We start from the raw sequence: 12486 nt of genomic DNA, 5'->3' as shown, positions 1-12486 counted from the left end.
TCAGAGAACAGAGGAATCACAAAGTCAGAAAACCAGATTAAGGACAATCTGGGGTGGAGCAATGATGACATGGGGACGTAATCTCAGAGCTAGGGTTGGACCAGGCCTTGGCTCCCAGATGTAGGCTCAGTCAGGCATAGCAGAGCCGTATGTAAGCGACTTTCCTGACACTGAGCACACAGCCGTCCCCAAAGGATCTGCTCCAGAAAGGAGTTCAAAGAGGGTCAGCCCCAGTTTGGGAAAGCATCGGCCCCTCTGTGATTTTCTCTCCCTTCCGACCACAGAGGCATGTGACATGATACGGACAGTGAGACACAACCTTGTGTCATGCAAAAACTAGACACAAAGTTGTGGAACAATTTGTTGTGTGGCTAACATGCCACTCCTTCATTTAGTTTACCGAGCAAAAAATATTTGGCCAGAAAAACAGACATATAATATGTGACAAAGGACAAATGTCCCTTCTAAAGTAACAAATACAGCATGTGTTAAACAGAGGCCTAATTTAGCTTCTGTAAGTGGCAGGCAGACAGACAAGTCTTCAGTTAACAAGGCTCTTTACAGTTCCGTTTGCGATTTAACAGAGAGAAGACGGTAAACCATGTGTTCATAAAGGCATCAGATGTAAAACACATTTACAGTATGAAATATTGTGCTTGTGTATTGTTACAAAATTTTAAAAAACCCAGGTGTGATGTTTTTAGAGGTGAGGATGGCCCTTTAGTCATACGGCGTGCCTAGTTCAGAGGGCTGGTCAGGAGACTGAGGGCAGTTTGCGTCTGACATTTACAGCTACGACAAGACTAAACCGCCCCTCCCCCTTTCAGATGAAAAGTCAGCGGCACACAGCCACCTTCACGTTCTATTAGACAGTAGAAACGTTAAACCCTCATGGCTGAAAACTCAATTTGGTAAGATTAGCTGATTCTCTGGATTGAGACCATTAGAAGAATGAGGACCGAGGACCTAATACCAGTGATAAGTCTTCGGCGAGACCTATCCGAGACAGACAAGCTTTGACCTTTCAGATTCCAGTCCCAGCAGGCCTAGTACAGTCCAAATGACCCGGGGCAGGGAGGGTTTCTGATACACATTCCTTGATCTCTATGGGCTGTTACAGATGGTCATAAATTACACATAGCGCCTTGCCAAGAGCCCCCCTGTGGCCTCTCAACCATGGAACCCAGGCTGGTGCCCCAACGGTCATGATCCCTGTCACCCCTACCCTACCCACAAAGGCAACAACCATCAGCATCACTCCCATAGAACCGATTACGGTGAGGGGGAAGGGAGTGATGGGAGAAGTAGGAATTATTTGGATGCTCCGTTAGGTATAAAACGTTATATGTCATGTTCACACTCTTCAAGAGTCGTCCATGATCTTTTTCAATTATATTTGATACCAAAACACACATCCTGCATCCTCATGCTTTCCTGTCTGTCTGTATATGATATGAGCTATAGAGGAGAGTCCAGGGCTCTCCAACCCTGTTCCTGGAGAGCTACCATCCTGTAGGCTTTCACTCCAACCCTGTTCCTGGAGAGCCCACCTGATTCTAATAATTAGCTGGTTGATAAGATGGATCAGGTTAATTACAACTGGGGTTGCAGCAAAAACCTACAGGCGAGTAGCTCTCCAGGAACAGGGTTGGAGAACCCTGCGTAGACACCTATTCAGACAGAAACCTATTTACCCCATCTGGTCCACCTACCTGAATGTACCCCCCTCAATCTCCTCCTCATCCTACTTGTCCTCTTCTCTTTTACCTATGACTAATCTGTTACCAGAATCAGTAGCAGCACCAACAGTAGACTGATTTAATTTTTCTACAGTAACTGGGCTGTACAGTCAGTAGACAGGCAGGTTGTCCCCATTCACTGTGACCTAGCAATGCCTAGTGGAGGTGATCTGCTTTGTAACTTAACCAGAAGAAACAGGCCTCTGTCATTTCTCGGGGGTTTGTTAACTTGCAGTCCCTCCAACCGTACCGTGCACAGCCCTACACAAGCATAGTCTACCAACCAACCAGCAGCAGTACAAAGCCAAATCACTGCCTACACGCGGTGCTAAACAAGACACCACCGGTAGAGGTCTCAACTGGGATAGTGGAAAAGTTACGTCGCGCACCACAGGGGTGTCACACAACAGTGGGCACACCGGGGAATTTAGAGCAGTCTGGAAAAGATGGGGGAATGGAAGGAGTCTGTAAGCGTCCATCTATGAATAGTTTGTTCTTTACGGTTGAGAAAGAATTGTGAGAGTGAGTAGACATAATTGTGTCCTTTCAAGAAATGTTGCAGTAGCTGCGCACCTGGATAAGCTACTTTGAAAAGGATATTCACACTAGTGCTCTACCAATAGGACGTTTCAAACAGCAAGGTCATTTTGATTAGCACCAAAAGTTTACAATGTTTTGCCGAAATCAAACAACAAGAGCCACGATTGCCCGGGGTTCAGCCCTTGAAATGGAGATACGGCGAGGGAAATTCAGACGAAGTGTTTTCTTGGACACTTTACAGGTAATTGAGGTTCTTCTTTCTTGCCACCACGATGTCCTTCTCAGCATGTGGTTATCGAGGACAAGCGTATGGGGATTTGTTTACTTTCACTGGTCGTTCCGCCATGTATCAAAGCGCAATGATTTCACCCAGTGGCGTAGCGCAGTTTCGCGGTGCCCCGCAAGGATTTTATTATTCCATGGGGCATAGAGAGAAATGTGTAGTATTATAGCTAATCTCAACCTATTTTACACATTTTGCATGAGCCTAAGAGAAAATGGTGCTGTTTTAGAGCTCATGGATTCTTGAAAGATGGGACAATCTCAGATTTGTTCCCACAAATATTTGTCCAATTTTTTTTACAACATTTGAAATATTTACTATTTTGATAGACCAAAGTATCAGCTATCACACCATGTAAAGGAACAACCACCACATTTTTTTCATAAAATGCAACTATCTGGATTTATGTAAACTCCATCAGACACCATAAATGGCATTTCATTTGTACAATTATTCTCCAACAAGTGTTTGAAGGCCTTGATTGTTTAATTGTAACATCAGGTCATTCAAATATGTCATACAAATCTCCAAACTTCTTTTTATTTTGTTTTATAGCACTATTAAATGCATTAGGGCTAATATTTCAGATAGTATCCATTATTGCCAGTTTTGAGAATTTAAAAAAAAACTTTTTTGAAGAGTTTGAAATTGGGATCCTTTGCTCCTGACAAGGGCATTTCCAGGCATAGAGCCAACATGGAAATTAATAATATTGAAAGTATTTTGAAAATTTCCAAAACATATCTTTTCCCTTATAATGCAACAACAACATTTTTTTTTCAACTGTAAAAATAGTGTCCCTGCAGGACAAGGATTGTTCTGACTTTCAAGGATCTCTGAGGTAATTTCCTGCTATTCTACACATTTTGACATGAGGCTGATTTAACATTTTGCAGTTTTAAAGCTAATTTCCTGTAATTCTAAACATTTTCTTTCATGGATAATGACATGTTCATATGCTATCTGGGGGGCCTGACCTCCGGGGGGAACCCAACTAGGGCTATGGCAGTCATGACATTTTGTCAGTTGGTTATTGCCATGCAAAAGACTGCCCTTACCTAACATAAACACATTTAGCATCTCCAGGCCTCCACACATCCAAGCTGCATACAAGTAGCTGATGCATGCCTTTTGGAACATCTACATTTAAAGAAGTATAGTAAAACAATTGAATATACACCATCACAATAAATCCATTATTTATTTTGGTCAGGTCAAAAGAAACATTATGATATGGAGAAAATGTATTTCAGAAGAACAGAATATGAGTTGGCCTACTGTATGTTATCTGGCTATGCTCCATGCCATAGGCTGTAGGCTTGTTCATTTAACTGACAAGATATGTTTATAAGTCCAGTGCCGTTATTTTATATTATATGATTTTATAGTAAGAAGAATATAATTGAACTTAGCTGAATTAAATAGAAAGAGCGTGCATATGAAGTGGCTATGTTGAGCGTAAAAGTGATCATTTGAAACAGGTCCTATACGCTAGATTTAGAGTTGTTTGGCAACTTCAGTTGTGAATGATACAAACCTTAGAACGTCTTAGAAATAAAAAAAATATGTGTTGCGTGATGCGACTATAGGCTATTGATGATTTGATTAAAGTCGCAAAAAAAGGGCTCTGTTTCTTGCCTTAGGCTCCACAACTGTTCTGTCATCGTGATCATATTTTCACCTATCAGACTATTCTCAATTTAATCTTGTCTTTAATATGTAAAATTCCTTTTCGATTTAGAATGGCCCATTTATCTAATGGGCAGGAACAGGGACAGGGGAAAAAATACCTGTCATCCGTATGCACTCGAATAGCTAATGGAGGCAGCACGCTTTCCCGCTGGTCCGTTTTTCAACGATGCCAGGTAGGCTACTTCGGTTTTATAGCAGAGCATGTGCTTAATATGAGAAGCTGAGAAATTAATATAAGAACACTTATTTCACTCCATGCATCGAACACTGTTTGAGAAGCATGCTCTCACTGCGCGACAGGTGATATTCTGCCCAAACTCTGTATGCCATGGGCTCTCCAACCCTTTTCCTGAAGCTACCCAGTGCTTAATTTGGGAAACCAGGTGAAGTCTGTTTGGTAACATTGGTAGTAACATGTTTCCGCACGAAACATATATTTCACTAAACACAGCCTGTCTGCGCGCTCAAGAAAAGAGAGAGGAGGAGATGGAAACGCACAGTGGTGAGATATTCTGTGTCACCCAATTAATTATGAAAATATAAAAACATGCCCTATTACTAGGTTATTCAAAATCAAATACAAATTCACTATAATTTTAGCATAACTCTGTAAGCCGGCCTGCAAAATCAATGGACCAACAGCATTGCCTAGGGCTATACTTTCTCTACCAGACAAACTGTGGAGTGTAGCATAAGGTAACCAGTCCATCCAGTATGAATAAAAGTGCAGTCCAAACTCAAAGGCGATTTCTCAAATTTGTTTAATTTTGGAGTATAGGATAGACCAATTATGTACCAAAGACATCTTAAATCAATTTTGTTTTTTGTTTTTCTGCCTTGCGTAATATGCGGTAGGCTATGTATTGTACAAAGGCACAATCATAATTTTAATTCAGGTTTTTCTTTTTGGGCTTGGGCTCATAAGCCTATGCATAAGCATATGGGTGTTTTCAATTAATCATCACCTCGTTGTGTTAGGCTTTGAAACAACATCCACAACAACCATGTTTTACACTCAGTTTCAACCTGCTGTGGAACTTTTTTCTTCAAATTGATCATCACAGTGAGGTGAGTTTTAAAAGCATGATACTGTTTTGATTATAAGTGTTTGATGTAATTTCCTATTGCATTTGCGTTTAAGTCAGTGGTTAGAGGGACAATAGAGCCCTGAGTACCAGGCCATTAGGACCTGGTTGTCTTTAGCGAGTTGGGTACTACCAAAGCATGTGCATAAGAGTAGATTACCATGACTCAACGGTCAAGTGGAATTTTACTGCGGTCATGACACATGACTGGCGGTAATACGGTCACTGCAACAGCCCTAACCTGTGTGCTGTGCCCTAGCACCATGATATATTGCTGCTACTTTAACTGGTTTCTGTCTCTTTGAGATGTGCAACAATGTGTTGCTGTTTGTAGTCAAATTCCTGTAAAGCTTCGAGAGGATCTCATGTCAAATGCTATTGAAGTAATATGGCTACAGATTTACCTGCCTCACCTAAAGCCTATTCTTGTGGGAAGTTGCTATAGACCACCAAGTGCTAACAGTCAGTATCTGGATAATATATGTGAAATGCTTGATAATGTATTTGATATCAACAGAGAGGTATATTTTCTGGGTGACCTAAATATTGACTGTCTTTCATCAAGCTGTCCACTCAAGAAAAAGCTTCAAACTGTAACTAGTGCCTGCAACCTGGTTCAGGTTTTCAGTCAACCTACCAGGGTATTTACAAATAGCACAGCAATGAAGTCATCCGAATGTATTGATCACATCTTTACTAATGCTGCAGAAATCTGCTCAAAAGCAGGATCCACATCCATTGGATGTAGTGATCATAATATAGTAGCCATATCTAGGAAAACCAAAGTTCCAAAGGCTGGGCCTAATATAGTGTATAAGAGGTCATACAATACGTTTTGTAGTGATTCCTATGTTAAAGATGTAAAGAATATGTGCTGGTCTGTGGTGTGTAATGAGGATCAACCAGAAGCTGCACTTCACACATTTATGAAATTGCTTATTCCAGTTACTAATAAGCATGCACCCATTAAGAAAATGACTGTAAAAACTGTTAAATCCCTGTGGATTGATGAGGAATTGAAAAATGGTATGGTTGAGAGGGACGAGGCAAAAGGAATGGCAAATAAGTCTGGCTGCACAGCTGATCGGCAAAGGTACTGTAAATTGAGAAATCATGTGACTAAATAAAAAGGAGAAACTATACTATGAAACAAAGATGCATAATATAAAGAATGATAGTAAAAAGCTTTGGAGCACCTTAAATATAACATTTGGGCAAAAACGCAAACTCTGCTCCATCATTCATCACAAAACCCACTGATATTGCCAACTACTTTAATCATTTTTTTATCGGAAATATTTGCCAACTTAGGCATGACATGCCAGCAACAAGTGCCGACACTACACATCCAAGTATAACTGACCAAATTATGAAAGACAATCATTGTAATTTTGAATTCTGTAAAGTGAGTTTGGAAGAGGTGCATTTTTGTTGTTGTCTATCAACAATGACAAGTCACCTGGGTCTGAAAACTTGGATGGAAAATTACTGAGGATAATAGCGGACGATATTGCCACTCCTATTTCCCATATCTTCAATCTAAGCCTACATGAAAGTGTGTGCCCTCAGGCCTGGAGGGAAGCAAAAGTAATTCAGCTCAAATAGCCGACCAATCAGCCTGTTACCAACCCTTAGTAAACTTTAGAAAAAAAAGGTGTTTGACTGAATACAATGCTATTTTACAGTAAACAAATTGACAACAGACTTTCAGTATGCTTATAGGTAAGGACATTCAACAAGCACGGCATTAACACAAATGGCTGATTGGCTGAGATAAATTGATAAAAAGATTGTGGGAGCTGTTTCGTTAGACTTCAGTGCGGCTTTTGACATTATCGATCATAGTCTGCTGCTGGAAAAACGTATGTGTTATGGCTTTACCCTGCTATATTGTGGATAAAGAGTTCCCTGTCTAACAGAACACAGAGGGTGTTCTTTAATGGAAGCCTCTCCAACATAATAGGTAGAATCAGGAATTCTCCTGGGCAGCTGTCTAGGCCCCTTACTTTTTTCAATATTTACTAATGACATGCCACTTTGAGTAAAGCCAGTGTGTCTATGTATGCGGCTGTCTCAACACTTTATACGTCAGCTACTACAACAAGTGAAATTACTGCAACACTTAACAAATAGCTGCAGTCAGTTTCAGAATGGGTGGCAAGAAATAAGTTAGTCCTAAATATTTATAAAACTAAACGCATTGTATTTGGGACAAATCATTCACTAAACCCTAAACCTCAACTAAATCTTGTAATGAATAATGTGGAAATTGAGCAAGTTGAGGAGACTAAACTGCTTGGAGTAACCCGGGATTGTAAACTGTCATGGTCAAAACATGTGGATGCAACAGTACCTAAGATGTGGAGAAGTCTGTCCATAACAAAGCGCTGTTCTGCCTTCTTAACAACACTATCAACAAGGCAGGTCCTACAGGCCCTATTTTTGTCACACCTGAACTACTATCCAGTTGTGTGGTCAGGTGCCACAAAGAGGGACTTACAATTGGCTCAGAACAATGTACACGGAGAGCTAACATTAATAATATGCATGTCAATCGCTCATGGCTCAAAGTAGAGGAGAGATTGACTTCATCACTACTTGTTTTTGTAAAAAGTATTGACATGCTGAATGCACCAAGCTGTCTGTTTAAACTACTAGTACACAGCTCAGACACAGTCTAGAGCAGACTATGGGAGGTGCACAGTGCTACATAGAGTAATGACTACATGTAACTCTATTCCACATCAGGAAACTGATGCAAGCAGTAGAATCAGATTTAAAAAACAGTTTAAAATACACCTTATGGAACAGTGGGGACTTTGAAGAGACACACACAGGCACAGACACACACATGATAACACATGCACTCTATACACACGTACACATGGATTTTGTATTGTAGATATGTGGTAGTAGAGTAGTGGCCTGAGGTGGCACACACTTAATGTGTTGTGAAAGTGTTATGAAATGTAATGTATTTATTTTTTAAGTGCTTTCGGAAAGTATTCAAACCCCTTCACCTTTTGCACGTTTTGTGACGTTACAGCCTTATTCTAAAATGTATTAAATCGTTTTCCCCCCCTCAGTCTACACACAATACCCCGTAATGACAAAGCAAAAACAGGTTTTTAGAAATGTTTGCTAATTTATTAAAAATACCAAACTGAAATGTTACATTTACATAAATATTCAGACCCTTTACTCAGTACTTTGTTGAAGCACCTTTGGCAGTGATTACAGCCTTTGAGTCTTCTTGGGTATGACACTACAAGCTTGGCACACCTGTATTTGGGCAGGTTCTCCCATTTCTTCTCTGCAGATCCTCTCAAGCTCTGTCAGGTTGGATGGGGAGCGTTGCTGCACAGCTATTTTCAGGTCTCTCCAGAGATGTTCGATCGAGTTCAAGTCTGTGCTCTGGTTGGGCCACTCAAGGACATTCAGAGACTTGTCCCGAAGCCACTCTTGGCTGTGTGCTTAGGGTTGTTGTCCTGTTGGAAGGTGAACCTTCGCCCCAGTCTGAGGTCCTGAGCGCTCTGGAGCTGGTTTTCATCAAGGATCTCTCTGTGCTTTGCTCCGTTAATCTTTCCCTCAATCCTGACAAGTCTCCAAGTCCCTTGAATAACATCCCGACAGCATGATGCTGCCACCACCATGCTTGACCGTAGGGATGGTGCCAGGTTTCCTCCAGACGTGACGCTTGGCATTCAGGCCAGAGAGTGGTTTTTGCTCTGACATGCACTGTCAACTGTGAGACCTTGTATAGACAGGTGTGTCCCTTTCCAAGTCAATTGAATTTACCACAGGTGGACTCTAATCAAGTCATTGTAGAAACATCTCAAGGATGATCAATGGAAACAGGATGCACCTGAGCTCAATTGCGAGTCTTATAGCAAAGGGTCTGAATACTTTGTGTATGTAAATAAGGTATTTTAGTTTTTTCTATTGAATACATTTGCTAAATTTTCGAAAACCTGTTTTCGCTTTGTCATTATGGGGTATTGTGTGTAGATTGATGAGGGGGAAAAAAGAATTTAATCCATTTTTAGAATAAGTAACATAACAAAATGTGGAAAAAGTGAATGGGTCTGAATACTTTCCCGTATGCACTGTAACTGCCTTACTGTTGCTGAACCACAGGAAGAGTAGCTGCTGCCTTGGCAGGAACTAATGGGGATTCTTAATAAATAGAATACAATAAATACAATACAATAAATACAATACAAGAGAATGTGAATGTAGCAGTGCAGACTGTGACTTCTAAAAGGATACTTAAGGGAATCTTAATTGTGCCATAGTGCTCTCTCTTTCTCTCTCTCTCTCTCTCTCTCTCTCTCTCTCTCTCTCTCTTTTCGCTGCACTGTGGTTGTTTATAATTCATGTCACAGGAAACCTAATAAATGGCTGGAGAGGCACACTCCATGATTGTATTGATTTGCTACTTGCCCTGGTTCCTTGAGTGAAGGCTGCTATGAGCTCATATTTGACCTTCGTAGATCAGATAACATTCTCCGTAGCACTGGCACCGCTGGTTCTGACCTGGTTCAGCTGAAGCAAGCGCACACTTTTTTTTCAGGGAATGTCGAGTTTTAATGTCACATGCATTACAGTGAAATGCCTTTCTTGCAAACTCAAAACCCAACAATGCAATAATCAATAACAATGTAATACTAGAAAAAAACCACATTTGAAATATGAAGAACACAATACGTAAGTAAGCATATTATGTACAGGGTCAGTTCCAATACCATATTTACAATGTGCAGGGATACTGGAGTGATGGAGGTAGATATGAATAGGGGTAAGGTGACTAGGCATCAGGATATAAGATAAATAGTAGCAGCATATTGTATGTGAGTGGGTGTGCGTGTGTGTAGAGTCAGTATAAATGTATTTGCATGTTTTGTGTGAGTGAGCAGATGATGGAGTGCGTGTGAGTGTGTAGGGCCCTTTGAGTGTGCATAGAGACAAAAATAAAATGGTCAATGAGGATACAAGGTTAACTCAGTCTATTTAGTTAGCTATTTATCAGTCTTATTGCTTGGGGATAGAAGCTGTTCAAGAGCCATATGTTGGAAAGACACCAATTTTGCGTTGTAGCAGTGATGAGTGGAGAGCTGGTTGTTATGACTTGATGACAAGTTGGATGATAATGCAGTATCTGGTGTTGTTGTGATGTGCTTGTGGAATTGACCAGACACTGAACCCGGGTGATTCTGCCTGACTCAGTAGTGCCTGTCCTTAACCCACTGAGCTGAAGCCTAGGTGTTAGCTTTGGAAACAAATGTCTTCAGGTCTCCAGCAAGGTTACTCATCACATGGGCATAGTCCGATGGTCTACCACTCTAACTGTAAGAAATTCCAGACACACACCAGCATATTCCAACGGCTACATTTTTCTTTGACACAGTTCTGCTGTTAAAAATAGTACTTAAGCCTATTCCTAACTAGCCACATTTGAAAATGGTCAAAGGAGTCTGTCAATGGATTTGGTTAAATAAAAGGCAGTGGAAATGGTGCCAATAACACGGTCCCAGCACGTGGGTTTTATATATGGTTACCTACCAGGGTTTCCGTTAAGAAAATGCGGTGCCGGATATTTGACCGCCAACATTTTAATTTACCAGACATTTGAGAAATCTGGACCCACATGCATTGGGAGCGTAACCTGATTAGGGTGTTCACCCACGGTGCTCAGAATTACAGAAATCACATTTAGATTATGGGAATTCATATTAACAGAACATGCAAGTCGAGGATGCAACGATGTGCGGTCCTTCTTACCGAATTCTGATGTGCACGTTGAAGATGTTAGAATAACTGTCCACAATACTTTTCCTCAGCCAACAAGACGAGTAACGAACGGAAAAACCACTAGCCTATGTCAAGCTACTATCCCCCATAGTAGAAAAGTTTACCTATTCTATTGGTCAGCTTGTTGAGAAATGGCATATTCCAAACAGACACTGGGACAGTTGTGGGAAGATAGATCTCAAATTCATACAACCAGTAGGCCTAGGCTACATAAACAACAACAACGTAAAAAACAATGAGGCTGATGCAACAGAGCAGAACATTTAGCTTAAAATGTTGATAAACTATTATTTATTCACATAAGCAAAGCAATGCACTCAAGGCAGTCAGCTATGCGCGAATGTTCGTTCCATAATGCAATTAGCGGGAAAACACTGTTGTCAAAAGGGCCCTGCACATTCGAGCGGTTTCACATGACAGAAATTAAAAATATCAGTTAGAAATGTTGAAAGAGAGGAGATCTAATAGGCTACTTTGAAGCAAGGTAAGACATGCATCATAATATGTATTAAAACGTTCAGGTTTCAAATAATTAAGTGTATGTTTTCAAAATGCATCGCCTACTGCCTCCAGCTCATTGCAAAGTGGTGTGTGACGTGCTAATGAAACCTACCTTCTGTTGCTGTTTAAGATGCTGCAGCAGCTGTATGACAGATCTTCTGCTTAAAGGCTCTGTCTGTATGCTGTACCGGTGTAATAAATAAGATACATAACTAATATATACTGTAGCCTACGCACACTGCAGTTTAATTCCACTAAATTATGCAAATTAACCTATGGACCGATAAGCATGACCAGTCAAATGTATTTACATCGACTGGTATTTACATCAATGAATAGGCTAAGAAGCATTATTTCGCAATGGGATTTTTTCTTCTCCCGGACAATTGGCTGGTGGCAATTTTATTTATCGGCTTTTCAAAAAAAATGTATAGGCCAAAAGCCGGCTTTTACCGTCTAACAGAAACCCTGTTACCTACTGTAATGTAACTCTACTGTAGCTGTAATGTAGCTGTAATGTACTGTAATGTAGCTGTACTGTAGCTGTGCTGTACTGTAGCTGTACTGTAGCTGTAATGTACTGTAGCTGTGCTGTAGCTGTTGCTTGATAAGGCCTTAGTTCCACCCTGAATCCATCCTGCCCTATAGACCCTTTTCTCTTCCAGTGTTAACACATATTACTTATGGGCAATTCTAGTGTTACACAAAACACAACTTGTGATGTGTGTGTCTATAATATAGTACTCCTTGGGGAGAGTGTGTATATACCCCAAAAAGTGACTTCTAAATGTTGAAGGAGGTTGCATTCGGAAATGACTAACTTTAGTTTTGCATG

The 12486-nt window shown here is 40.6% G+C and overlaps 1 protein-coding gene across 3 annotated transcripts in view; it reads left to right on the top strand.

The window, feature by feature from the left end:
- The first annotated feature begins 2166 nt into the window (after window positions 1–2166).
- The window catches only part of rtkna (rhotekin a), a 117144-nt gene continuing 106824 nt past the window's right edge, over window positions 2167–12486 (top strand). For all 3 annotated transcript variants that reach the window (XM_041900305.1, XM_041900307.1, XM_041900304.1), the window contains exon 1: window positions 2167–2520. In XM_041900305.1, the coding sequence (XP_041756239.1) occupies window positions 2410–2520 (111 nt within the window). In that variant the 5' untranslated portion in view covers window positions 2167–2409. The remainder of the gene's footprint in view (window positions 2521–12486) is intronic.

This window comes from Coregonus clupeaformis, chromosome 16 (assembly GCF_020615455.1).
Source record: "Coregonus clupeaformis isolate EN_2021a chromosome 16, ASM2061545v1, whole genome shotgun sequence".
Lineage (NCBI taxonomy): Eukaryota > Metazoa > Chordata > Actinopteri > Salmoniformes > Salmonidae > Coregonus > Coregonus clupeaformis.
Note: the sequence above shows the minus strand (reverse complement) of the source record. Positions and strands in the feature narration are given on the sequence as shown.